The sequence below is a fragment of the Rhinoraja longicauda genome, chromosome 23 (genome assembly GCF_053455715.1).
Source record: "Rhinoraja longicauda isolate Sanriku21f chromosome 23, sRhiLon1.1, whole genome shotgun sequence".
Lineage (NCBI taxonomy): Eukaryota > Metazoa > Chordata > Chondrichthyes > Rajiformes > Arhynchobatidae > Rhinoraja > Rhinoraja longicauda.
In genome coordinates this window covers 1,289,436-1,315,380 of record NC_135975.1, presented here as the reverse complement: position 1 = coordinate 1,315,380, position 25,945 = coordinate 1,289,436, and the positions used below count along the sequence as shown (strand labels likewise).

The 25,945-nt window shown below is 50.8% G+C and overlaps 1 protein-coding gene across 1 annotated transcript; it reads right to left on the bottom strand.

The window, feature by feature from the left end:
* Positions 1–705: 705 nt before the first annotated feature.
* Positions 706–23,009, bottom strand: dclre1c (DNA cross-link repair 1C, PSO2 homolog (S. cerevisiae)). Its single transcript, XM_078419429.1, has 15 exons — positions 22,856–23,009; positions 21,886–21,937; positions 18,063–18,147; positions 17,067–17,126; positions 16,035–16,090; positions 14,051–14,152; positions 12,963–13,035; positions 10,553–10,693; positions 9,521–9,622; positions 7,161–7,297; positions 5,749–5,803; positions 5,537–5,625; positions 3,960–4,057; positions 2,076–2,500; positions 706–1,898 (listed from the first exon to the last, which is right to left on the bottom strand). Exons 1-15 carry the CDS (start codon positions 22,962–22,964, stop codon positions 1,563–1,565), a joined length of 1,920 nt encoding a protein of 639 aa, XP_078275555.1. The 5' UTR covers positions 22,965–23,009; the 3' UTR covers positions 706–1,562.
* Positions 23,010–25,945: the final 2,936 nt, after the last annotated feature.

Sequence of the window (25,945 nt, the reverse complement as noted above, 5' to 3'; positions counted from 1 at the left end):
TGGGTGATGTTTAGATTAGAACCAAAATGTCACCTATCCATGTTCTCCAGAGATGCTGCCTGACCCACTGAGTTACTCCAGCACTCTGTGAAACGTCACCTATCCATGTTCTCCACAGATGCTGCCTGACCCGCTGAGTTACTCCAGCACTCTGTGAAACGTCACCTATCCATGTTCTCCACAGATGCTGCCTGACCCGCTGAGTTACTCCAGCACTCGGTGATTTGCTGGTGATTCCAGCATCTGCAGTTGCTTGTTTTTCAACACCATTTCCTGTCCGTTACCTCTCAAGGTCCTGCAGTCTAAGGGCGGTGCGGTGGTGCAGCGGGTAGAGCTGCTGCCTCACAGCGCCAGCGACCCGAGTTCCATCCTGACTACGGGTGCTGTCTGTACGGAGTTTGTACGTTCTCCCCGTGACCTGCGTGAGTTTTCTCCGGGCGCTCCGTTTCCTCCCACACTCCAAAGACGTGCAGGTTTGTAGGTTAATCGGTTTCGGTAAATTGTAAATTGTCCCTAGTGTGTGTGGGATAGTGTTAATGTGCGGGGATCGCTGGTTGGTGCGTTTCTAAACTAAACCAGAGGGAATGGGACCAGTATGGAATCGATGGGCTGAATGGCATCCTCTTGCTGTAACAAAATGCAGGAGATGATGTGTTCTGGAGAACTCCGAACAAACACAATGACTGAACAATAACACAATGCCCAAGATTTTATTGTTAAAGTGCAGGAAATGTTGATAAAGGGAACCAATGTCATCTGTCTACACAAATTCATGATAGTCCACCAATGTTCATTGCAAGGTTATTATCACACAGAATAGTGGTGGGGGCCTGGAACGCGTTGCCAGGGGTGGTGGAGGAGGCAGATATGATATGTTTAAGAGGCCTTTACAGAGACACACGGGCCCATAGCAGAAGCGTCCATGTCGCGGGGCTGGAAACTGGACGTGTCCTGAGCTAATTCTGCTCCCACCATTATCTATCGTACAAGTGATGGCTCAATAGACAATAGGTGCAGGAGGAGGCCATTCGGCCCTTTGAGCCAGCACCACCATTCAATGTGATCATGGCTGATCATTCTAAATCAGTACCCCGTTCCTGCCTTCTCCCCATACCCCCTGACTCCACTATCCTTAAGAGCTCTATCCAGCTCTCTCTTGAATGCATTCAGAGAATTGGCCTCCACTGCCTTGTGAGGCAGAGAATTCCACAGATTCACAACTCTCTGACTGTAGTGGTAGTAGACGGTGGGGTAGACTGGATGGGCCGAATGGTCTAATTCTGCTCCTATCACTTACGATGAGTTGGTTTTGGAATTACGTTTGACAATGGACATTGTGGGCCAAAGGGCCAGTTCTTGTGCTGGACCGTTCAGTGATCTGCGGGGGGGGGCTATCTACAGTCTTTGTTGGGCTACCTGTGATGGGCGGCTCACCGTGGACTTCCCGTGATCCACACAGTACACATGGACCACCTGCACTCCGCTGGTAGCACCCATGTCCCTGCACCCGCGTACCCGCCACGTTCCCCCGCTGATCTCTGCTGTGCCCCTGTGTCTCGCAGTCACACGTCGCCTCTCCTACCTGTGTGAGAGTCGGCACTGTCCATCTCCAGCCCGCTGCCCTGGCTGGCCTGCTCCGATATGTGTGTGGACTGCGACGAGCTTTGTGAGGGGTCGTGGGTGGAGTCTCCGTCTTCAGAGTCGCTGAAGAGTTTGGGGGAGTGAGGAGCCATCTCCCCCGCCCGCTCCCCATCCCAATCTTCCTCCTGTTCCCGCTGGAAAAACCAGTGCCAGCTGGGGGCGAGGGGCTCCCCGGCCACTGTGGCCCCGACCCGCTGTTCTGTGCCATCGCTGGCCCTGGTCACTGTGCCCCCGACCCGCTGTTCTGTGCCCCCGACCTGCTGCCCTGTGCCATCACTGGCCCCGGTCACTGTGCCCCCGACCCGCTGTTCTGTGCCATCACTGGCCCCGGTCACTGTGCCCCCGACCCGCTGTTCTGTGCCATCACTGGCCCCGGTCACTGTGCCCCCGACCCGCTGTTCTGTGCCCCCGACTCGCTGTTCTGTGCCCCCGACCTGCTGCCCTGTGCCATCGCTGGCCCCGGTCACTGCGGTCCAGGTCACTATGGCCCCGGACTGCTGTTCTGTGCCCCCGACCTGCTGCCCTGTGCCATCGCTGGCCCTGGTCACTGTGGTCCAGTTCACTGTGGCCCCGACCCGCTGTTCTGTGCCATCGCTGGCCCTGGTCACTGTGCCGTCGTTGGGCCTGACCCGTGTCTCATCTTCAGCGCGGGCTCCATCAGTCTCTTCCTCTTCATCCTCGTCGTTCGACTCTTCGCACTCGAGGAACTCGCTGGAGAAGCAGAGGGCGGGGTCGCTGCCCACGAGGACCTCCTCGTCTCGCGTGCGCCGGTCCGCGGGGGGCGAGAGAGGTGGAACGCACAGCGCCCGCTTCACCGGCATTACACGGTAGTCGTCAAAGAGACCATCGATATCCTCATCTGTGGAGGAAGGAGTTCAAATGTGGAGAAAGGAACTGCAGATGCTGGTTTAAACCGAACATAGACACAAAATGCTGGAGTAACTCAGCGGGTCAGACAGGCAGCCTCTCAGGAGAGAAGGAATGGGTGACGTTTTGAATTGAGACCCTTCAGACTGAAGAAACGACCCAAAACATTTCCCATTCCTTCTCTCCAGAGATGCTGCCTGACCCGCTGAGTTACTCCAGTGTTTTGTAGGTAGTTTGGTTTCATTTATTGTCACGTGTACCGAGGTACAGTGAAAAGCTTTTGTTGCGTGCTAACCAGTCAGTGGAAAGACAACACACGATTACAATCGAGCCGTCCACAGTGAACAGATACAGGATAAGGGAATGACGTTTAGTGCAAGGTAAAGCCAGTATAAAATACGATCAAAGATAGTCTGAGGGTCACCAATCAGGTAGATAGTAGTTCAGGACTGCTCTCTAGAGAGGAACAGCATTAGACAATAAACGTAACTCCTGAAGACAGTCAGTCATACAGGGCGCAGTGGGTAGAGCTGCTGCCTCACAACGCCTGAGACCCGGGTTCCATCATGACTACAGGTGCTGTCTATACGGAGTTTGTACGTTCTCCCCATGACCTGCGTGGGTTTTCTCCGGGTGCTCCGGTTTCCTCCCACACTCCAAAGACGTGCAGGTTTGTGGGTTAATTGGCTTTGGTAAAAATTGTAAATTGTCCCTAGTGTGTGTAGGATAGTGTTAGTGTGTGGGGATCGCTGGTCGGCGCGGACTAGGTGGACCCAAAGGCCTGTTTCCGCGCTGTATCTCTAAACTAAGAGCCGCTGAGATACTCCAGCACTCCGTGGCTGGGGACAGTTACACTGTGGTGCCTCTCCACCGCTCACCGAAAGGAAGTTCATCTCTGCCTGGACTCAGGAAATTCTCTCTCTTTCTCTCTTTCTCTCTCTCTCTCTCTCTCTCTCTCTCTCTCTCTCTCTCATACTTTCAGGATTCAGGATATCTTTATTTGTCATCCAAAAAACGAAATTTAGTCACCCACAGTCCAACAATAAAAGCAATAAAATAAGCAAATTACACAACCCCAACCAACACACAAAAAAAAGAAACATCCATCACACTCTTTCTCAGTCCCTGGCTCCACGTGTGTGTGTGAGAATCCATCTGTTTTTGAGTCTGTGTCTGACTGTCTTTGTGTGTGTTTGTAGGCACAAAATGCTGGAGTAACTCAGCGGGTCAGGCAGCATCTGTGGAGAACATGGATAGGTGACGTTTCACAGAGTGCTGGAGTAACTCAGCGGGTCAGGCAGCATCTGTGGAGAACATGGATAGGTGACGTTTCACAGAGTGCTGGAGTAACTCAGTGGGTCAGGGGGGTGGGATGAGGTGACGTTGCGAGTGTCCTGGGAAAGACTCGGTGTGATCTGACTCAACCCATCCCAAATATTCCACACACTCACCTCCCTCAGTGGAGAGGCTCTGCCTCCATCTCTTCAGCTTCCCCAGAGGTTTGTAGGCGGCTTCATCTTGCGTATCCTTCCTGCAGAACGGCTTCAATCTGGAGAAGAACAAGGAAAACTTAAGAACCAGTCTCACCCCGGCCACTCCCTCTTCTCCCCTCTCCCATCGGGCAAGAGGTACAGAAGTGTGAAAACGCACACCTCCAGATTCAGGGACAGTTTCTTCCCGGCTGTTATCAGGCAACTGAACCATCCTACCACAACCAGAGAGCAGTGCTGAACTACTATCTACCTCATTGGTAACCCTCGGACCGTCTTTGATCGGACTTTTATGGACTTTATTTTGCATTATACATTATTCCCTTTAGGGAAATGGACAGATGACGTTTCAGGTCAGGAGACTTCTTCAGACAAGAAGGAAGAAAGCTGGTGCAAAGAGGTGAGGGGATAAGGGGTGTTTGTTTAGTTTTAGTTCAGAGACACAGCGCGGAAACGGGTCCTTCGACCCACCAAGTCTGCACTGACCAGCGATCCCCACACATTAACAATAGACAATAGACAATAGGTGCAGGAGTAGGCCATTCAGCCCTTCGAGCCCCCACCGCCATTCAATGCGATCATGGCTGATCACTCTCAATCAGTACCCCGTTCCTGCCTTCTCCCCATACCCCCTCACTCCGCTATCCTTAAGAGCTCTATCCAGCTCTCTCTTGAAAGCATCCAACGAACTGGCCTCCACTGCCTTCTGAGGCAGAGAATTCCACACCTTCACCACTCTCTGACTGAAAAAGTTCTTCCTCATCTCCGTTCTAAATGGCCTACCCCTTATTCTTAAACTGTGGCCCCTTGTTCTGGACTCCCCCAACATTGGGAACATGTTTCCTGCCTCTAATGTGCCCAATCCCCTAATTATCTTATATGTTTCAATAAGATCCCCCCTCATCCTTCTAAATTCCAGTGTATACAAGCCCAATCGCTCCAGCCTTTCAACATACGACAGTCCCGCCATTCCGGGAATTAACCTAGTGAACCTACGCTGCACGCCCTCAATAGCAAAAATATCCTTCCTCAAATTTGGAGACCAAAACTGCACACAGTACTCCAGGTGCGGTCTCACCAGGGCCCGGTACAACTGTAGAAGGACCTCTTTGCTCCTATACTCAACTCCTCTTGTTACACTATCCTACTCACACTGGGGACAGTTTTACATTTAATACCAAGTCAATTAACCTACAAACCTGCATGTCTTTGGAGTGTGGGAGGAAGGAGAGTGTCAGAGTGCTGGTTTACACTGAAGATAGACACAAAAAGCTGGAGTAACTCAGCGGGACAGGCAGCATCTCCGGAGAGAAGGAATTGGGTGACGATTTGAGGCTTGATCTGAAACGTCAACTATTCCTTCTCTCCAGAGACGCTGTCTGACCCGCTGAGTTACTCCAGCTTTTTGTGTCTTTATCTGCACTGCTAGATCCCTCTGCTCTGCAACTCTCCGCAGAGCCCGACCTTTCAGTGTGTATGTGCTGCCCATGTTAGTTCTCACTAGTGAGCCGAGAGCCTGCATCAACCGGTCGACTCACATCTCCTTCACCTCTTCACGGCTCTTTCCCATGGGCACCACATTAGCGTGGATGGTCACAGGCTGGATGTACCAGAGGAAATCCTTTATCTGGCAGAGTGGGAGAGAAGAAACATAAAGAATTCGTTTGATTTAACGAGATTCTGGGGATTCTGTGAGGCAGCAACTCTACCAACTGAGGATAGAACGTGAGGCAAAGCCATAGATTATTACCTCAGTGAAGGATGAATGGAATGAGAAGCAGGCACGGTACGAACTCTCACCAGTCCTGGGAAAATAAAGACAGCCAGGGTAAGGAACGTAGACACAAGGAACGTAGAAACTAGGTGCAGGCGTAGGCCACTCGGCCCTTCGAGCCAGCACCGCCATTCAATATGATCATGGCCCATCATCCACAATCAGTACCCCGTTCCTGCTTTCTCCCCATATCCCTTGATTCCGTTAGCCCTAAGAGCTAAATCTAACTCTCTCTTGAAAACATCCAGTGAATTGGCCTCCACTGCCTTCTGTGGCAGAGAATCCCACAGATTCACAACTCTCTGGGTGTAGTAACACCACAGACTGGGCAAAAACATTTTTCCTCATCTCAGTCCTAAATGGCCGACCCATTATTCTTAAACTGTGACCCCTGGTTCTGGACTCCCCCAACATCGGGAACATTTTTCCTGCATCTAGCCTGTCCAATCCTTTAAGAATGTTATATGTTTCTATAAGATAACTAACTGCAGATGCTGGTTTACAAAATACCCTATTTATTTCTCGTAATTTTATTATACTTCTATCTGTCCTCCCCTCAACCTCCGGCACTCCACGGAAAACAATCCAATTTTATCCAGAAAAAAAGACAAAGTACTGGAGTAACTCAGCAGGCCAGGCAGCATCTCTGGAGAACATGGATATCCTACACACACTAGGGACGATTTACAATCAGCCTACAAACCTGCACGTCTTTGGAGTGAGGGGGGAGATCGGATCACCCGGGGAAAACCCACGCAGGTCACGGGGAGAACGTACAAACTCCGTACAGACAGCGCCGGTGGTCAGGATCGAACCTGGGACTCTGGTGCTGTGAGGAAACGTTACTCCAGGTGGTTCTGTGCCTACACCCTCTCAACCTCAACCTCAACCTCACACGGCTCTGTGGGCGGAAGACTAGACACCTCAAAATTCCTGCTTTCTCCCCGTATCCCCTTGATATTTAGCCCTAAGAGCTAAATCTAACTCTCTCTTGAGTTTAGAGATACAGCGCGGAAACAGGCCCTTCGGCCCATCGAGTCCACGCGACCAGTGATCCCCACACATAAACACTATCCTACACACACTAGGGACAATTTACATTTATACCAAGCCAATTAACCTACAAACCTGCATGTCTTTGGAGTGTGGGAGGAAACCAGAGATCTTTAAGAAAACCCACGCAGGTCACGGGGAGAACGTACAAACTCCGTACAGACAGCACCCGTAGTCAGGATGGAACCCGGGTCTCTGGCGCTGTGAGGCAGCAGCTCCACCCGCTGAGCCTCCCTGTACATCGGCAAGACCAAGCGCAGGCTAGGCGATCGTTTCACTGAAGCCCCTCTCTCGAATGAGAACCATCCCGGGGCTGGACCGGGCGGTGTTCTCACCTGACAATCACTTTGGCCCTCTTTATCCTTTCGGCAAACCACATGGTGGAGGGCTTGATGCTGATGATGTGCAGGGGAGTGCCGTTCCTGGCCGTCATCCCACATGGAAGCCTGGTCCCACGAACAAAGTAGTCGTCCTGTGGAAACATCAAACAGAGCTGCTGCCTCACAGCGCCACAGACCCGGGTTCTACCCTGACTACGGGTGCGGTCTGTACGGAGTTTGCACCTTCTCCCCGTGACCTGCGTGGGTTTTCTCCGGGTGCTCCGGTTTCCTCCCACACTCCAAAGACGTTCAGGTTTGTGGGTTAATTGGCATCGGTAACATTGTAAATTGTCCCCAGTGTGTGTAGGATTGTGCTAGTGTGCGGGGATCGCTGGTCGGCTAAACTAAATTAATCTGAACTAACCTAACATAAAGTAACCTAAACTAAACTGACTAACCTAAACTGACCTTACCTAAAGTGATGTTCTGCATTACCATTGTTATTAAAGATCAATAAGACAGACAGACAGACCTGACTGGACTTTACCTTGCACTAAATGCTATTCCCTCATCATGTATCTGTACACTGTGAACGGCTCGATTGTAATTGTGTACTGTGTTTCTGCTGATTGCGTAGCACGCAACAAAATCTTTTCACTGTACCTCGGCACACGTCTCAATTAACCGCACACACACACACACACACACACACACACACGAATGCAAGCTGTACGGTGTGAGGCTTCATCTCTGGAAGAGTGGAGCCATCATGATGCATCTGTACAAGTGGTGGTGAGACCACACCTGGACCACTGCCGGCAGTTGTGGACGCCCGGCTACAGGGATGATGGCAGCAAGTTGGAGAGGGCGCAGGAGAGATTCACCAGGATGTTACAGGGCCTGTGGGCTGGAGTTACAGCGCGAGGTTGGACAGGCTGGGACGTTGTTCTGTGGGGTGCAGGAGGTTGAGGGGTGAGCTTGCTGAGGTGTACAAGACCATGAGGGGTGAGCTTGCTGAGGTGTACAAGACCATGAGGGGCACGGATAAAGTGAACCCTCACAGTCTGTTCCCCGGGGTGGAGGATTCTAAAACTAGAGGGCACAGGCTCAAGGTGAGAGGGAAAGGTTTAAGACGGAACTCAGGGGCAACGTTTCCACTCAGAGGGAAGTCCGTCTCTGGAACGAGCTGCCAGAGGAAGCTGGCACAATTATGAATTTAAAAGACACTTGGACAGGTATATGGATAGCTTTAGAGGGATATGGAGCAGATGTGTCTGGCCTGATATACCACCTTGGTCAGCTTGGACAAGGTGGGCAATAGGGTTGTTTCTGTGTGTGTTTCTCTACAGGTATAGTTGTAAATAGAAAGTTAAGCTCAAATTCATGTGTGATAGGAGAAGAATTAGGCCATTCGGCCCATCAAGTCTACTCTGCCATTCAATCATGGCTGATCTATCTTTTCCTCCTAACCCCATTCTCCTGCCTTCTCCCCATAACCCCTGACACCCGCACTAATCAACAATCTATCTATCCCTGCCTTAAAAATACCCACTGACTTGTGGCCTCCTCAGCCGTCTGTGGCAAAGAATCCCACAGATTCACCACCCTCGGACTAAAGCAATTCCTCCTCATCTCCATCCTAAAAGAACGTCCTTTAATTCTGAGGCTGTGCCCTCTGGTCCTAGACTCTCCCACTAGTGGAAACATCCTCTCCACATCCACTCTATCCAGGCCGCTCACTATTCTGTACGTTTCAATGAGGTCCCCCCTCATCCTTCTAAACTCCAGCGAGTACAGGCCCAGTGCCCACAAACGCTCATCACATGTTCACCCACTCATTCCTGGGATCGTGCTGTGTGACGCTGTGGGTATAACTGTAAATGGAAATTTAAGTTCGAAACATCAGGAGATATTGGGGCAGGTGATGAGAGGCTTGGTTAGACAGTAGGTGTCAGAGTCATACAGTGATACAGCACGGAAACAGGCCCTTCGGCCCAACTTGCCCACACAGACAAACATGTCCCAGCTACACTAGACCCACCTGCCTGCGTTTGGTCCATATCCCTCCAAACCTGTCCTATTCATGTACCTGTCTAACTGTTTCTTAAAAGTTCGGATAGTCTCTGCCTCAACTACCTCCTCCGGCAGCTCGTTCCATACACCCACCACCCTCTGTGTGAAAAAGTTATCCCTCAGATTCCTATTAAATCTTTTCCCCTTCACCTAAACCCTAAACCCATGTCCTCTGGTCCCCAATTCCCCTACTCTGGGCAAGAAACTACGTGCATCTACTGATCTATTCCTCTCATGATTTTATACACAATGTTCGTGAAACAAGTAACAAAACTGGCAGAATCTACGGAGGTTACAGGTACCTTGGGATGTCTACACGCATGAATCTGTGTCATGCAGTCCGTGGTCACGTGATGCAGGATCTCTGGCATGTTTTTGAACATGTCTAGCTTGTTAAGATGAACCTATGAAACACAATAAGTACATACCAGACATTAACCTTAGAATTGGCGCAGGGGGTAGAGCTGCTGCCTCACAGCGCCAGAGACCCGGGTTCCATCCTGACTACGGGTGCTGTCTGTACGAACTTTGTACGTTCTCCCCGTGACCTGTGTGGGTTTTCTCCGGGCGCTCCGGTTTCCTCCCACACTCTAACGACTTGCAGGTTTGTCGGCTAACTGGCTTTGGTATAATTGTAAATTGTCCTTAGTGTGTGTAGGATAGTGTTAGTGTGCGGGGATCGCTGGTCGGTGCGGACTCGGTGGGCCGAAGGGCCTGTTTCCTCACAAGGATTGAGTTGGGAGAAAGGTTTATTTTTAGTTTAGGTTAGAGATACAGTCAAGCCAATTAAAATGTTATACCAATCCTATTAATTGGCAGAGTTGACTTAGAGAGTCATAGAGAGATACAGTGTGGAAACAGGCCCTTCGGCCCAACTTGCCCACGCCGGCCAACATGCCCCACCTAAACCTGTCCTCTCTATGTACCTGTCTAACTTTTTTTGGTTTAGTTTAGAGATACAGCGCAGAAACAGGCCCTTTCAGCCCACCAGGTCCGTGCCAACCAGCACATTAAAGCTATCCTACACCCACTAGGGACAATTTTTACATTTACCAAGCCATTTAACCTATAAACCTGCACCTCTTTGGAGTGTGGGAGGAAACCGAAAATCTCGGAGAAAACCCACGCAGGTCACGTGGGAGAAGGTACAAATTCCGTAGAAACCGCCCGTAGTCAGGATGGAACCCGGGTCTCCGGCGCTGCATTCGTTGTCAGGCAGCAACTCTACCGCTGCGCCACCGTGCCGCCGACAGGGTTCTTAAACATTGGTATAGTCCCCTGCCCCGATGGGCCAAATGGCCTAATTGTGCTGCTATGATTTCTGAGCTGCTCACCTGGATGCCGAACTCCTGACTGAGGTTGGTGAAGAGATACTCGTATCCGTATGCTGCCTTGCAGTTCAGCCAGACCACGTGGTAGGGACTGAGAGTGACCCAGCTCCCGACCAACTCCATGATGCCCGTCAGACACTCCTCCTGGGCACAAACCACACAGCACTTCATCCAAACCGTCCGTCCACAAAGATCTCCGACATTAATACTTTAACACTCGCTACAGAGTTCAGACTTTAGAGAAACAGCGCGGAAACAGGCCCTTCGGCCCACCGAGTCCCTGCCGGCCAGCAATCCCCGCACACTAACACTGTCCTACACACACTAGGGACAATTTATAAATTTACAGTGGTGCAGCGGGTAGAGCTGCTGCCTCACAGTGCCAGAGACCCGCGTTCCATCCTGACTATGGGCTCTGTCTGTACGGAGTTTGTATGTTCACCCTGTAACCTACATGGGTTTTCTCCGGGTGCTCCGGTTTCCTCCCACACTCTAAAGACGTGCAGGTTTGTAGTTTAATTTGCTTCAGTAAACTGTAAATTGTCCCTAGTGTGTGAAGGATAGTGTTAGTTTGCGGGGATCGCTGGTCGGCGCGGACTCGGTGGGCTGATGGACTTGTTTCCGCGCTATATCTCTAAACTAAACCCAGCAGTATGAAGGTTCCAATTTTCCAATTTTGCGTTGTACCCCCCGACAAGGATTTATCTCGCTATCCCGTCCCTTGTTTACGCACCCCCTCCCCCAGCCCCTCATAAACCCTCCCTCCAGCTTTACACTTCACCTCTCCTCTTTCCACCTTATATCCGTTTGTCTCCTCATAGATAGATACAGCGCTGAATCAGGCCCTTCACCAACCAACATGCCCCATCTACACTAGTCCCACCTGCCCACAGTGGCCAACATGCCCCATCTACACTAGTCCCACCTGCCCACACCAACCAACATGCCCCATCTACACTAGTCCCACCTGCCCACAGTGGCCAACATGCCCCATCTACACTAGTCCCACCTGCCCACAGTGGCCAACATGCCCCATCTACACTAGTCCCACCTGCCCACACTGACCAACATGCCCCATCTACACTAGTCCCACCTGCCCACAGTGGCCAACATGCCCCATCTACACTAGTCCCACCTGCCCACAGTGGCCAACATGCCCCATCTACACTAGTCCCACCTGCCCACACTGACCAACATGCCCCATCTACACTAGTCCCACCTGCCCACAGTGGCCAACATGCCCCATCTACACTAGTCCCACCTGCCCACAGTGGCCAACATGCCCCATCTACACTAGTCCCACCTGCCCACACTGACCAACATGCCCCATCTACACTAGTCCCACCTGCCCACAGTGGCCAACATGCCCCATCTACACTAGTCCCACCTGCCCACACCAACCAACATGCCCCATCTACACTAGTCCCACCTGCCCACACTGACCAACATGCCCCATCTACACTAGTCCCACCTGCCCACAGTGGCCAACATGCCCCATCTACACTAGTCCCACCTGCCCACAGTGGCCAACATGCCCCATCTACACTAGTCCCACCTGCCCACACCGACCAACATGCCCCATCTACACTAGTCCCACCTGCCCACACCGACCAACATGCCCCATCTACACTAGTCCCACCTGCCCACACTGACCAACATGCCCCATCTACACTAGTCCCACCTGCCCACAGTGGCCAACATGCCCCATCTACACTAGTCCCACCTGCCCACACTGACCAACATGCCCCATCTACACTAGTCCCACCTGCCCACACCAACCAACATGCCCCATCTACACTAGTCCCACCTGCTCACACCAACCAACATGCCCCATCTACACTAGTCCCACCTGCCCACACCGACCAACATGCCCCATCTACACTAGTCCCACCTGCCTGCATTTGGCCCATACCTCCCCAAACCTGTCCCATCTTTGTACTTGTCTAAATATCTTTTTAAATGTTGTTATATTACCTGCCTCAACTACACTCTACCCATGTTTGGTCCATATTCCCTCTAAACCTGTCCTATCCATGCACCTGTCCAAGTGTCTTATAAATGCTGTTCTAGACCCAGCCTCAACTACCTCCTCCGACAGCTCGTTCCATACACCCACAACCCTCTGTGTGAAAAATCTGCCCCTCAGGTTCCTGTTAAATATTTCCTCTCATCACCTTAAACCCATGTCCTCGGGTTGGGTGTCAGTTGTTATGGGGAGAAGGCAGGAGAATGGGGTTAGGAGGGAGCGATAGATCAGCCATGATTGAATGGCGGAGTAGACTTGATGGGCTGAATGGCCAAATTCTGCTCCTATCACTAATGACCTCATGAACATAAGTCCGGGTGGCCCTGAGAAGATAAATGAAACCCTTGTCAAAATCTGAGACGTGCGTTGAAATTCAGAAATACTTACCCTGCTGGGGATCTGGTAGAATCGTGGATCACAGAACGTCGTGTCTAAATACACAGTCGATATGTCTTTGACCCTGAGGCAGAAGAATGACAGAACTGTCACGGCCATTCGCACCATCCAATGCATGCTAGCCCCAGCAGTCCCATCCCCACCATTCCTTCCCCACATCACAAGGCATTTGGCACATCGCCCATCATCAATCAGAGCATTGAGTACAGAAGTTGGGAGGTCATGTTGCAGTTGTACAAGACGTTGGTGAAGCCGCAGTTAGAGTATCCTGTTCAGTTCTGGGCACCGTGTTATAGGAAAGATGTTGTCAAGCTGGAAAGGGTATCGAGAAGATTTACCAACATGTTGCCAGGACTAGAGGGCCTGAGCTACAGGGAGAGGTTGAGTAGGCTGGGTCTCTATTCCATGGAGCGCAGGAGGATGAGGGATAATCTTATAGAGGTGTACAAAATCATGAGAGGAATAGATCGGGGAGATGCACAGTCTCTTGCCCAGAGTAGGGGAATCGAGGACCAGAGTACATGGTTCAAGGTGAACGGGATAAAATTAAAAAAGAATCTGAGGGGTAACTATGTCACACAAAGGGTGCTGGGTGAATGGAACGAGCTGCCAGAGGAGGTAGTTGAGGCAGGGACTATAGCAATGTTTAAGAAACAGTCAGACAGGTACATGGATTGAAGGGATATGGACCAAACTCGTTCAGGTGGGACTAGGGTAGATGGGACATGTTGGCCGGTGTGGGCAAGTTGGGCTAAAGGGCCAATTTTACTGAAGCCAATTACCCTATAAACCTACACGTCTTTGGAGTGTGGGATGAAAACCGAAGCACCCGGAGAAAACCCACACAGGTCACAGGGAGAACGTACAAACTCCGTACAGACAGCACCCGGGGTGAGAATCGAACCCGGGTCTCGACAGCCATTCGGTCTGGGGAGAAGGAATGAGTGAGGTTTCGGGTCGAGACCCTTCTTTAGAGGTGTAGATGGAGTCGATGGTGCGGGTGATGGGTGCTGGTTTATGCGTTAGTGTGGGCTAGGAGCCGAGACAGCGAAGGGTCAGGGTGTATTGTGTTGCGTTACCTGCCACCTGAGTGCAGCCACTCGAGGCGAGCAGCCTCTCCACTGGCCAGTCTGAAGTCTCCAGTGTACAGCACCGTGCCACCCATCCCCTCAAACAGGAACCTGCAACGACACAGCGCAAGCCCGGCACAAAGCGTCCTTTAGTTTAGAGGGCGGCACGGTGGCGCAGCGGGTAGAGCTGCTGCCTCCCAGCGCCAGGGACCCGGGTTCCATCCTGACCACGGGTGCTGTCTGTACGGAGTTTGTACGTTCTCCCCGTGACCTGCGTGGGTTTTGTCCGGTGCTCCGGTTTCTTCCCACACTCCAAAGACATGCAGGTTTGTAGGTTGATTGGCTCGGTGTATGTGGAAATTGTCCCTAGTGTGTGTGTGTGATAGAGTTAATGAGGGGGGGGGAGATCGCTGGTTGGTGCGGACTCGGTGGGCCGAAGGGCCTGTTTCCATGCTGAATCTCTAAACTAAGATACAGCACAGAAACAGGCCCTTCAGCCCACCAAGTCCGCACCGACCAGTGATCCCCTGCACATTATCACTATCCTACACACACTAGGGACAATTTACATTTATATACCGACAGACCTGAATGTCTTTGCAAATGGGGGTGGAAACCGGAGCACCCGAAGAAAACCCACGCAGGTCACGGGGAGAAGGTGCAAACTCCGTACAGACAGCACCCGTGGTCGGGATGGAACCCGGGTCTGTGGTGCTTATTAATGTATTATTGTTTGTTGTACACGTCCACCACCCATTTTCCAGCAACTGATAGTCCGGCACCTCCTTTAATCCGGACAGAATCACGAGTGCGCGCTTGTGTCCCCCCCTGGGAAGTCCCCCCCCCACAGTGTGTCCCCCCTGGGAAGTCCCCCCGCACAGTGTGTCCCCCAGGCCGGGCGAGGCGGCCGATCTCCACCTCATCGGGGCTTCCGCGGCGGGCCGGCGGGTGGAATCTGCCCCCTGCGGCCAGGGCTCTGGAACTCCGGCCCGGCCTGAGCCGGCAGATCCGTTCCCACAGCCGACCCCCGCGGCCCACTTTGCCGGGCCGGTATCTCGGCCCCTCCCTTCGGCAGCCTAGGCAGAACGTTCCGGTACCGTTGGACTCCTCTCAGAGGCCTTGACCTCTGTTGGTCCGGCAACACAGATAATCCAGAAAGGCTCTATAAGGCGCTGGTCAGACCACATTTGGAGCATTGTGAGCAGTTTTGGGCCCCGTATCTGAGGAAGGATGTGCTGGCTCTGGAGAGGGTCCAGAGGAGGTTTACAAGAACGATCCCAGGAATGAGTGGGTTAACATACGATGAGCGTTTGTGGGCACTGGGCCTGTACTCGCTGGAGTTTAGAAGGATGAGGGGGGACCTCAATGAAACGTACAGAATAGTGAGTGGCCTGGATAGAGTGGATGTGGAGAGGATGTTTCCACTAGTGGGAGAGTCTAGGACCAGAGGGCACAGCCTCAGAATTAAAGGACGTTCCTTTAGGAAGGAGATGAGGAGGAATTTCTTTAGTCAGAAGGTGGTGAATCTGTGGAATTCATTGCCACAGACGGCTGTGGAGTCCAAGTCAGTGGATAAGGCAGAGATAGATGGTACGGGTGTCAGGGGTTATGGGGAGAAGGCAGGAGAATGGGGTTAGGTGGGAGAGATAGATCAGCCATGATTGAATGGCGGAGTGGACAATGGGCCAAATGGCCTAATTCTGCTCCTATCACTTATGAACATGAACCAAGTGTGCAGGAAAATGGGTGGTGGGCCTGTATATTTAGTGATCTGTGCGTTATTGTGTTAATGGGCCTGTAAAGCTCCATCGTGCAAACATCTCACTCTTCTGTTGTTGGTACATACGACTACTAAACATGCTCGATTCTCCAGTGTTTAAATTGCTCTCTCCCTTTACATGCAACTCCATATTAAACAAAATCTTCTATTCTAATAATTGCCCTGAAGATCAGAGCTAGGTAAAGCAAAGGCATAAAATACAAAGGTACCTACATAACAGACCCAGGGCAGTGGCCTGCAGGCAGTAGAGTCACCAGAATGTCTTCCTTCTGTGCAAAGTCAAAATAGCGACCACAAGTTTTAGACAAAACTATCAAAAAGCAGATCATTAGTTTAGAAACATAGAAAATAGGTGCAGGAATGGGCCACTCAGCCCTTCGAGCCAGCACTGCCATTCAATATTCGCCACTGTGCACCCTTCTCCACAGATGCTGCCTGACCCGCTGAGTTACTCCAGCACTCTGTGAAACGTCACCTATCCATGTTCTCCACAGATACTGCCTGACCCACTGAGTTACTCCAGCACGCTGTGTCCTTTTTTGTATACCAGCGCCTGCAGTTCCTTTGTTTTACATTTATACTGTGTTGAAGGTTAATAGGATATCTGTACTTGATAAAGTACTTGTAGTACATAAACCACCCAATGCAAGACCAGCAGTGCACCCTATAACAGGTGTCCCAGAGCATGAGACTGTGTGTTCGGAGCGTTATAAAGAGTGAACGTGTTCAACACTACATGATGCACTGGGCACAGCTGCAAGCCTTTTGTAACAACCACAAGCCCACCACAAGGCTCGCTTGCACAATGGCAAAGTAGGCCAAGGTTCAGAAGCAGAAAATGCAAGGAAATGTTACTTCTAACTTCAACGAACCCTTGCTTTCCTTCGCTCTCCATCCCTCCCCCGTTCTCCAACCAGTCTGACCGTCACCGATTACTATTTCTATCTCTATTTGCTTTGTTGTCACCTTCTCCGAGCCGACAAGGATCTACTCTACATTTTCCTTGATCTCCTTCCCCTTTGCCTCGTATATTCACACCTTGCACTTCCTTGTCTCTGTATCTCCCTCTCCCCTGACTCAGTCTGAAGAAGGGTCTAGGTTGGAGTGGACAAGTTGGGCCGAAGGGCCAGTTTCCATGTTGTATGACTCTGTCACTATGATGTTCATACCCATTTAAAAAACATTTTCAGATGATGAAGCTTATTTTCACATCTGCCCCAGGGCGAGGATCAGGACGAGGATTACCTTTCCTGCAGCTTCATCAACCAAGGAGATTTGCGTTGGAGTTTCAACTTCAATGGCAGTCTGAAAAAGACAAACATTTACTGCACTTTTCCCTTTTGAGCATTACACCTGGAATTCAAGTTAATTCTCAAGTAAAATCTACATCCTCGACATCTTTAAGTTTGCTGGCTTTTGCAAGATTCTCATTTTAATAGTGCCTTTCACATCCCTTCTGGGATCCTTCACAGTCATGAAGCACCTGGTTCAGGTTCAGGTCCATCATTGCCACATGTACCGAGGTACAGTGAAAAGCTTTGTTCTGCATGCTATCCAATCAGATCAGATAATACTCTACATAAATACAATCAGGTCAAACTCAAATACAACAGGTGGCGTCAAGGCTAAGAAAAAGTGCAGAATATAATTTCTCAGCATTGTAGCGCAACAGTTCCAGAGAAAAAGTCCAAGGTCTGCAACAAGGTAGGTTGGACGATCGGGACAACACACAGGCTTATGGGACAACTGTTCAGAAGCCTGATAACAGAGGGGAAGAAGCTGTTCCTGAGTCTGGTGGTGCGCGCTTTCAAGCTTCTGCACCTTCTGCCGGACGGGAGCGGGGAGAAGAAGGAATGACCGGGGTGGGACAAGTCTTTGATCATGTTGGCTGCTTTCCTGAGGCAGCGTGAAGTGTAGTTGGAGTCAATGGTGGGGAGTGTGGTGTGTGTGATGGGCTGGGCCACATCTACAATGGTGGGGAGTGTGGTGTGTGTGATGGGCTGGGCCACATCTACAATGGTGGGGAGTGTGGTGTGTGTGATGGGCTGGGCCACATCTACAATGGTGGGGAGTGTGGTGTGTGTGATGGGCTGGGCTGGGCTACATCTATAATGGTGGGGAGTGTGGTGTGTGTGTGATGGGTTGGGCTACATCTACAATGGGGAGCAAAGTTTAAAGGATATGTGCAGGGCAAGTTTAAAGATATTTAGGAGATGCAAGGGTACTGAGAAAGGAACTTACGATATAGTTCTCCCAGAATTTGTATTTCCTACTTGTTAGTAGAATTTCCTTTGTCACTGGTGAACAGTAAAGTCTCAGCTTCAGACTGAAATGGAGAGGAAATAAAGAATAATTCTTTAGTATTAATTCGGTAATTCAAATGCCCACCATCGAATGGACCTACAGAGTGGTGGACACTGCCCGGCCCATCACACACTGACCCCCCCACCATCGAAGGGATCTACAGGAGGCACTGCCTCAAAACACCAGCCAGCATCATCAGAGACCCACACCACCCTGGCCACACTCTCACTGACCCACACCACCCTGGCCACACTCTCACTGACCCACACCACCCTGGCCACACTCTCACTGACCCACACCACCCTGGACACACTCTCACTGACCCACACCACCCTGGCCACACTCTCACTGACCCACACCACCCTGGCCACACTCTCACTGACCCACACCACCCTGGCCACACTCTCACTGACCCACACCACCCTGGCCACACTCTCATCTCGCTGCTACCATCGGGAAGAAGGTACAGGAGCCTGAAAACCGTGACTTCCAGGTTCAAGAACAACTTCTTCCCAACGACCATCAGGCTCTTGAACGCTGCACAACACTGACCTCAGCAACTGTGATCTTCTACAGATTGTGTCCGTGGTTGCAATTCAAGAACATAGTTCACCATGACCTTCTGAAGGACAGTTTTAGATGGACAATGAACAATGGTCATGTCATGATGGTGACATTGTGCAAGTGAACGTCAAAGCAAGTACTTTTTGTTTTTAGAGATACAGGATGGAAACAGGCCCTTCGGCCCACCGAGTCCATGCTGACCATTGATCGCCCGTTCACACTAGTTCCATGTTATCCCACTTTCGCATCCACTCCCTACACACTGGGGGGCAATTTAGAGAGGGACAATTAACCTACAAACCAGCACTTCTTTGGGATGTGGGAGGAAACCGGAGCACCCGGAGGAAACCCACGCAGGTTACAGGGAGAATGTGCAAACTCCACACAGACAGCACCTGAGGTCAGGGTCATACCTGGGTCTCTGGCGCTGTGAGGCAGCTGCTCTACCCACTGCTCCACTGTCACACTTTAAATTTTTTAATTCAGCTGGTGATGCCCAAACAGGCCCTTCGGCCCACAATGTCCCTGCCTAACATGATGCCAAGTGAAACTAATCCCCTCCGCCTGCACGTGATCCATACCCCTCCATTCCCTGCATATCTACGTGCCTATCTACAAGCCTCTTCAACGCCACATTGTGAACTACATTAGTTTAGTTCAGAGAAACAGCGTGGAACCAGGCCCTTCGGCCCACAGAGTCCACGCCGACCAGCAATCCCTGCACACACATACTATCCCACACACGAGGGACAATTTATAATTTTACCAAAGCCAATTAGCTGACAAACCTGCACGTCTTTGGAGTGTGGGAGGAAACCGGAGCACCCGGAGAAAACCCACGCAGGTCACGGGGAGAACGTACAAACTCCGTACAGACAGCGCCCGTAGTCAGGATGGAACCCGGGTCGCTGGCGCTGTGAGGCAGCAGCTCTACCCGCTGCACCACCGTGCCGCCCCAATGGTTTTAGTCTTTGCTACATGGTGGTTATGGCCAGTGAAATATTGTTGGACGTAGATTGTAGAAGGACTAGTGCAGTTCACTGTATGTCGTGTTGTTACCTGCGAGCTACGCACCAAAGCAAATTCTTGTATGTATACATACTTGGCTAATAAAATTATTCAATTCAATTCTGCCGCGTGGAGCTACATGACCAACACTTCAGTCACACTGATCGCACCTGCAAGATGTCAGTTGGTAAGTCAACCAACCGCTCAATCAACAAAACACTCCCCAGACCAGAAACACAACCGCATTCAAAATAGCTTCCACTGCTCATCGTTACAGGAAAGCAATGAGGCAGTCGATATCTTGTTTGTCGTGTGTTTTAACTCCAGGTTATATGTTACATTCATGAGCAGAATTCATTTAGGAAGGAGATGAGGAGAAATTTATTTACTCAGAGGGTGGTGAATCTATGGAATTCTTTGCCACTGACAGCTGTGGAGGCCAAGTCAGTGGATGTTTTTTAAGGCAGAGACAGATAGATTCTTGATTAGTACAGGTGTCGGGGGTTATGGGGAGAAGGCAGGAGAATGTGTTTGAGAGGGAGAGATAGATCAGCCGTGATTGATGGCGGAGTAGACTGGATGGGCCGAATGGCCTAATGTTGCTCCAATCACTTATGAACATGAATTCTTCTCCTCAGGCCCCCCTCGGTCATGGCTGACCATGGGTGATGCATCCTAATTGGCTGCTTGCTCCACACCTCGGCTAGAGCAGCGTCGCTTGTGGCTGAAGAGACCAATGCGGGAGTGACAGTCTCTGTGGCAAAGGTCACATTTGTGTGTGGTCTCTGGTCTGTTGAAGTTGCTGCGCTCCTTTCTGCGATCCCGCTTGTCTGCCGTTGCGTTCATCAGTTTCTCTTCCCCCGTTTTGAGATGTTGGTTCAGGGTACCTCTCCATCTCGTGCGGTCAGCTGCAAGGCTCTCCACATCGATGTCGAGCGTCTTCAAATCTCTCTTGCAGACATCCTTGTAACGTAGCTGGGGGCAGCTGATGGTTCTCCTCCCAGATGTCAGCTCTCCATAGAGGATGTCTTTTGGAATACGGCCATCCTCCATGCGGTGGACATGGCCCAGCCACCGCAGCCTGTGCTGCCTGAGTAGAGTGGACATACTCGGAAGGCCAGCGCGAAACTACCAGTGAGGTAGTCTTGCAGTGCTTGATCAGGTCAGGGGGAATCCCATCACTGAACATGAATTATGAACTGTCTAATTCTTCTTTTGTTGAAGATATTCCAATCTTGCTATCCAAGGTTACCATTCACATTTTGTCTTAGTGTTTTATATTTTTGCCCATTTGTTTCACTTGTATAGTGGTGGTGGGTTTTGTTTTGAATTGTTTGGTATTGGAAATAGTATTGCAAATGCTTGAATAAATCTATTTTTGTTAAAAAAAAAAGATCAGTCAAACTGGGACCCACCCGAAGGCTCGTCGGTCGGTCGACGTAACCGGGAGAGAGCTGGAGACATGGGACACGAGGAGCAAGGGCCGGTGGGAGGGTGAACCAGGGTAATGCCTCCAGCACCTTCACGGACGGCTGCAGGAGCTGCCCCCTGGGACACCGAGATGGCTGGGCGTGGAGAGAGGGGCATGGAGAGAGGGGAGAGGAGAGTGGAGGACGTTGGTTCAGGGGAACAGCTCCAGTACATCGAGCACGCGGGCTGACCGGACTTTGCACTTTGAATAATGGCGGCCCCACCATGTGTAATAGATGCAAAAAGAACTTCATTGTGCAGTTGCATATGTAACAAATAAAGCACTATTGACTATTAGATTAGTTTAGAGCGTGGAAACAGGCCCTTCGACCCACTGAATCCACACCGACCCCCACACAATATCACTACCCCTCCCCCCCTACACACTAGGACCAATTTACACTAAAACCAAGCCAATTAACCCTACAAACACACATGTCTTTGGAGTGTGGGAGGAAACCAAAGATCTCGGAGAAAACCCACGCAGGTCACAGGGAGAACGTACAAACTCCGTACAGACAGCACCCGTAGTCAGGTTGGAACCCGGGTCTCTGGCGCTGTGAGGTAGCAGCTCTACCCGCTGCACCACCCACATGTCACATGTACTGCACGTGTGACAAATAAAGCAACATTGACTGTTGAGACATCTCCCCACCAGAAACACCAGCCAGCCCCAAAGACAAATAGCAGGCGGGACACGGAGGTAGGGGGGTCGTACCTGCATTCCAGGCGGCGCTGAAGAGCGGGGGCTTTTAACCCTTTCATGTGATCTGCGGACACAATGGTTGGGAAACACGATTACTCAGTCCATCCTCCCTCCCTCCCTCCCAAATGGTCTGAAGGGTCTCGATCCGAAACATCACCTATCCATGTTCTCCAGAGATGCTGCCTGACCCGCTGAGTTACTCCAGCATTCTGTGAAATGTCACCTATCCATGTTCTCCAGAGATGCTGCCTGACCCGTTGAGTTACTTCAGCACTCTGTGAAATGTCACCTATCCATGTTCTACAGAGAGTGGTGAAGACGGCACAGCACATCACTGGCAACTGTCTCCCGGCCATTCAGGACATGTTCTACCGGCGGTGCCTGCGGAAGGCACGCAGCATCATCAAGGACCACAGCCACCCAGCATGCAGGCTGTTCTCCTTGTTACCGTCAGGCAGACGATACAGGAGTGTGGCTGCGCGTACCACCAGACTTAAGAACAGTTTCTACCATCAGGCCACTGAACTCATAAACACATTTCAAATCATATATGTTGATTATTTTTAATATTGTCTTTTTACCTTACTAATGTAATTTTTTATCTTATTTATCCTTGGAATATTACTGCTGACGTGACCCGTTGTCTTGTCAAATACATTTCATTGTACCGTTGACCCTGTGCCAACCTACATATGACAAATAAAATTTATTATTATTATTATTATTATTATTCTCCAGAGATGCTGCCTGACCCACTGAGTTACTCCAGCACTCTGTGTACAGCTAGGGTCTAGTCCTGATTTTCCAAACTAGCTCATTAAGGCCCATGTACTTTATGACAGAGGGAGGGGGGAGAGAGGGAGAGGGGGAAAGAGGGAGGGGGAGAGGGGAGGCGGGAGAGAGGGGAGGGGGGTGAGGGGAAGGGGGGAGGCGGGAGAGAGGGGGAGGCGGGGAGAGAGGGAGAGGGAGGGAGGTCGCGCACCTTTGTGGCAGTGGGAGAGGAAGAATGCCTTGGCCAGCAGGTTGTCCCTGTCGAACCTGTCGATGGACAAGCTGGGGTACTCAGCCATGCGGCCCCCGAACGAGCTCATCGCCGCCCCGTGTCCCCCCCTTGTCTCTGCCGCGTCCGCGGGCAGATTGCAACAGGCCGCCTCGCAGACGGACCAATGAGCGCGCAGTGGGGGCGGGACCTGGGGAACCCGGAAGTCGGTGACCGCGGACGCGTCTGTCTGTTTGGGCCAGCACCTATCCATGTTCTCCACAGATGCTGCCTGACACGCTGAGTTACTCCTGCACTCTGTGTCTATCTATCTGCAGTTCATTGTTTCTACCTCCATCATAGATAGATACGAAATGGTGGAGTAACGCAGCAGGTCACAAATCTTCTCTGGAGAAAAAAGATGGGTGGTGTTTCGGGTCGGGACCCTTCATCAGACTCTAAAGGAGGAGAGTCCTGACCTGAAACTGTCCTGATCTGAAGATGGGTCCCGACCAAAAACATTTGCCATCCTTTTCCTCCTGAGATGCTGCCTGACTCGCTGAGTTACTCCAGCACTTTGTATCTGTCTTCGGTGTAAACCAGCATCTGCAGTTATAAGGTCATAAGTGATAGGCGCAGAATTAGCCCATTCGGCCCATCAAGTCTACTCCGCCATTCAATCACGGCTGATCTATCTCTCCCTCCTAACCCCATTCTCCTGCCTTCTCCCCATAACCCCTGACACCCGCACTGATCAACAATCTATCTATCTCTGCCTAAAAAATATTCACTGACTTGGCCTCCACAGCCGTCTGTGGCCAAGAATCCCACAGATTCTCACCACCCTCTGACTGTTCTTTGTTTCAACGCCTCCATCACTAGTGTCATCCACAGAACAGTCCAGCACAGGAACAGGCCCTTCGGCCCACAATATCCGTGCCGAACATGATGCCAAGTTAAACCGATCTCCTCTGCCTGCACGTGATCCATATCCCTCCGTTCCCTGCATATCCATGTTTGGCCGCCGAGCACAATAGAGATCTCTGGTGGTGGTGGGGGGTGGGGAGGACTAAGAAGGCTGAATCTGTATATGGTGTTGGTCAGGCTGCATTTGGAGTACTGTGAGCGGTTTTGGGCCACATCTCTGAGGAAGGATGTGCTGGCTCTGGAGAGGGTCCAGAGGAGGTTTACAAGAATGATGTGTAGGAAAGAACTGCAGATGTTGGTTTAAATCAAAGATAGACACAAAATAGACAATAGACAATAGGTGCAGGAGGAGGCCATTCGGCCCTTCGAGCCAGCACCACCATTCAATGTGATCATGGCTGATCATTCTCAATCAGTACCCTGTTCCTGCCTTCTCCCCATACCCCCTGACTCCGCGATCCTTAAGAGCTCTATCTAGCTCTCTCTTGAATGCATTCAGAGAATTGGCCTCCACTGCCTTCTGAGGCAGAGAATTCCACAGATTTACAACTCTCTGACTGAAAACGTTTTTCCTCAACTCCATTCTAAATGGCCTACCCCTTATTCTTAAACTGTGGCCCCTGACATTGGGAACATGTTTCCTGCCTCTAACGTGTCCAACCCCTTAATAATCTTATATGTTTTAGATAGAGAGTATTTAATCTGTGGAACTCAATGCCACAGAGGGTTGTGGAGGCCAGGTTAGTGGATATTTTTAAGGCAGAGTTAGACAAATGTTTGAATATGACGGGTGTGAAAGGTTATGGGGAGAAGGCAGGAAAGTGGGATGAGGAGGCAGAGATCAGCCATGATTGAATGGCGGAGTGGACTCGATGGGCCGAATGGCTTATTTCTACTCCTATAATTTGTGAAGAAGGGACCAATAATATTTAAGGGTACTTTGTAACATTGTCAGCGCCATGTGGCAACTCTTTTGTGTATTGTGTGTGCAAAAACAAAGAATTTCACTGTACCTTCATGGTCCATGTGACAATCGACCCATCGATGTGTCTGTCTGAAAGCCTCTTAAATGCCACTATTGTATCTGCCTCCATCACCACCCCTGGTAGCACTTGGGTCTATCTTCTGTATAAACCACCATCTGCAGTCCCTTCCTACACATTTTCATGTTTATAAGTTCTAGGAGCAGAATTAGGCCATTCGGCCCATCCAGTCTACTCCACCATTCAATCATGGCTGATCTATCTCCCCCTCTAAACCCCATTCTCCTGCCTTCTCCCCATAACCCCTGACACCCGCACTAATCAAGTTTGTGTGCAGCTTGTTTCTTGAGCAGGACGAAGCCAAGGATTGCAGATGCCCGCAGGAGGGGAATGCAGTGTCTAGCTTGCTGTCTGGCCAGAGATAGACAGGAGCTCTGGGCTCCCAAGTATAGACAGAGGAGTCACATAATGTTTTACCAGGATGCTGCCAGGTCTAGAGGCTGTGAGCTACAGGGAGAGGTAGAGCAGGCTGGGGCTCTTTTCCTTGGATTGCAGGAGGATGAGGGGTGATCTTGTTGAGGTGTATAAAATCATGAGAGGAATAGATCGGGTAGGCGCACAAAGTCTCTTGCCCAGAGTTGGGAAGTCGAGGGCCAGAGGACATAGGTTTAAGGTGAAGGGGGAAAGATTTAATAGGAATCTGAGGGGTGGTGTGTGTATGGAACGAGCTGCCGGAGGAGGTAGTTGAGGCAGGGATTATCCCAACCTTTAAGGACCAGTTAGACAGGTAGATGGATAGGGCCGGTTTGTGGGGATATGGGCCAAACGCAGGTAAGTTCAGTTTAATTTATTTAGTTTATTATCATGTGTACAGTGATAGCTTTTATTGCATGCTAACCAATCAGCAGAAAGACAATATATGATTACAATCGAGCCATTCACAGTGTATAGATACATGATAGGCACAGAAAGCTGGAGTAACTCAGCGGGACAGGCATCTCTGGAGAGAAGGAATGGGTGACGTCTTGGGTCGAGACCCTTCTTCAGACTGAGAGTCAGGGGAGGGGGAGATACAGAGATAGGGACGTGTAAGGTGTGAAAATGAAACATCAAAGGGGATGAGGAAAATGTAGGATAGATCATTGTTAGTTAGGAGAAGGTAACAACAAAGCAGACAGAGATC

Coding starts and splice junctions, on each gene's coding strand:
- dclre1c (XM_078419429.1), bottom strand. CDS start 22,964: ATGAGCTCGTTCGGGGGCCGCATGGCTGAGTACCCCAGCTTGTCCATC. Junction 16,091..17,066: donor TTGATGAAGCTGCAGGAAAG/GTAATCCTCGTC, acceptor GACTTTGCACAG/AAGGAAGACATTCTGGTGAC. Junction 4,058..5,536: donor CGTGAAGAGGTGAAGGAGAT/GTGAGTCGACCG, acceptor GTTCTTCTCCAG/ATTGAAGCCGTTCTGCAGGA.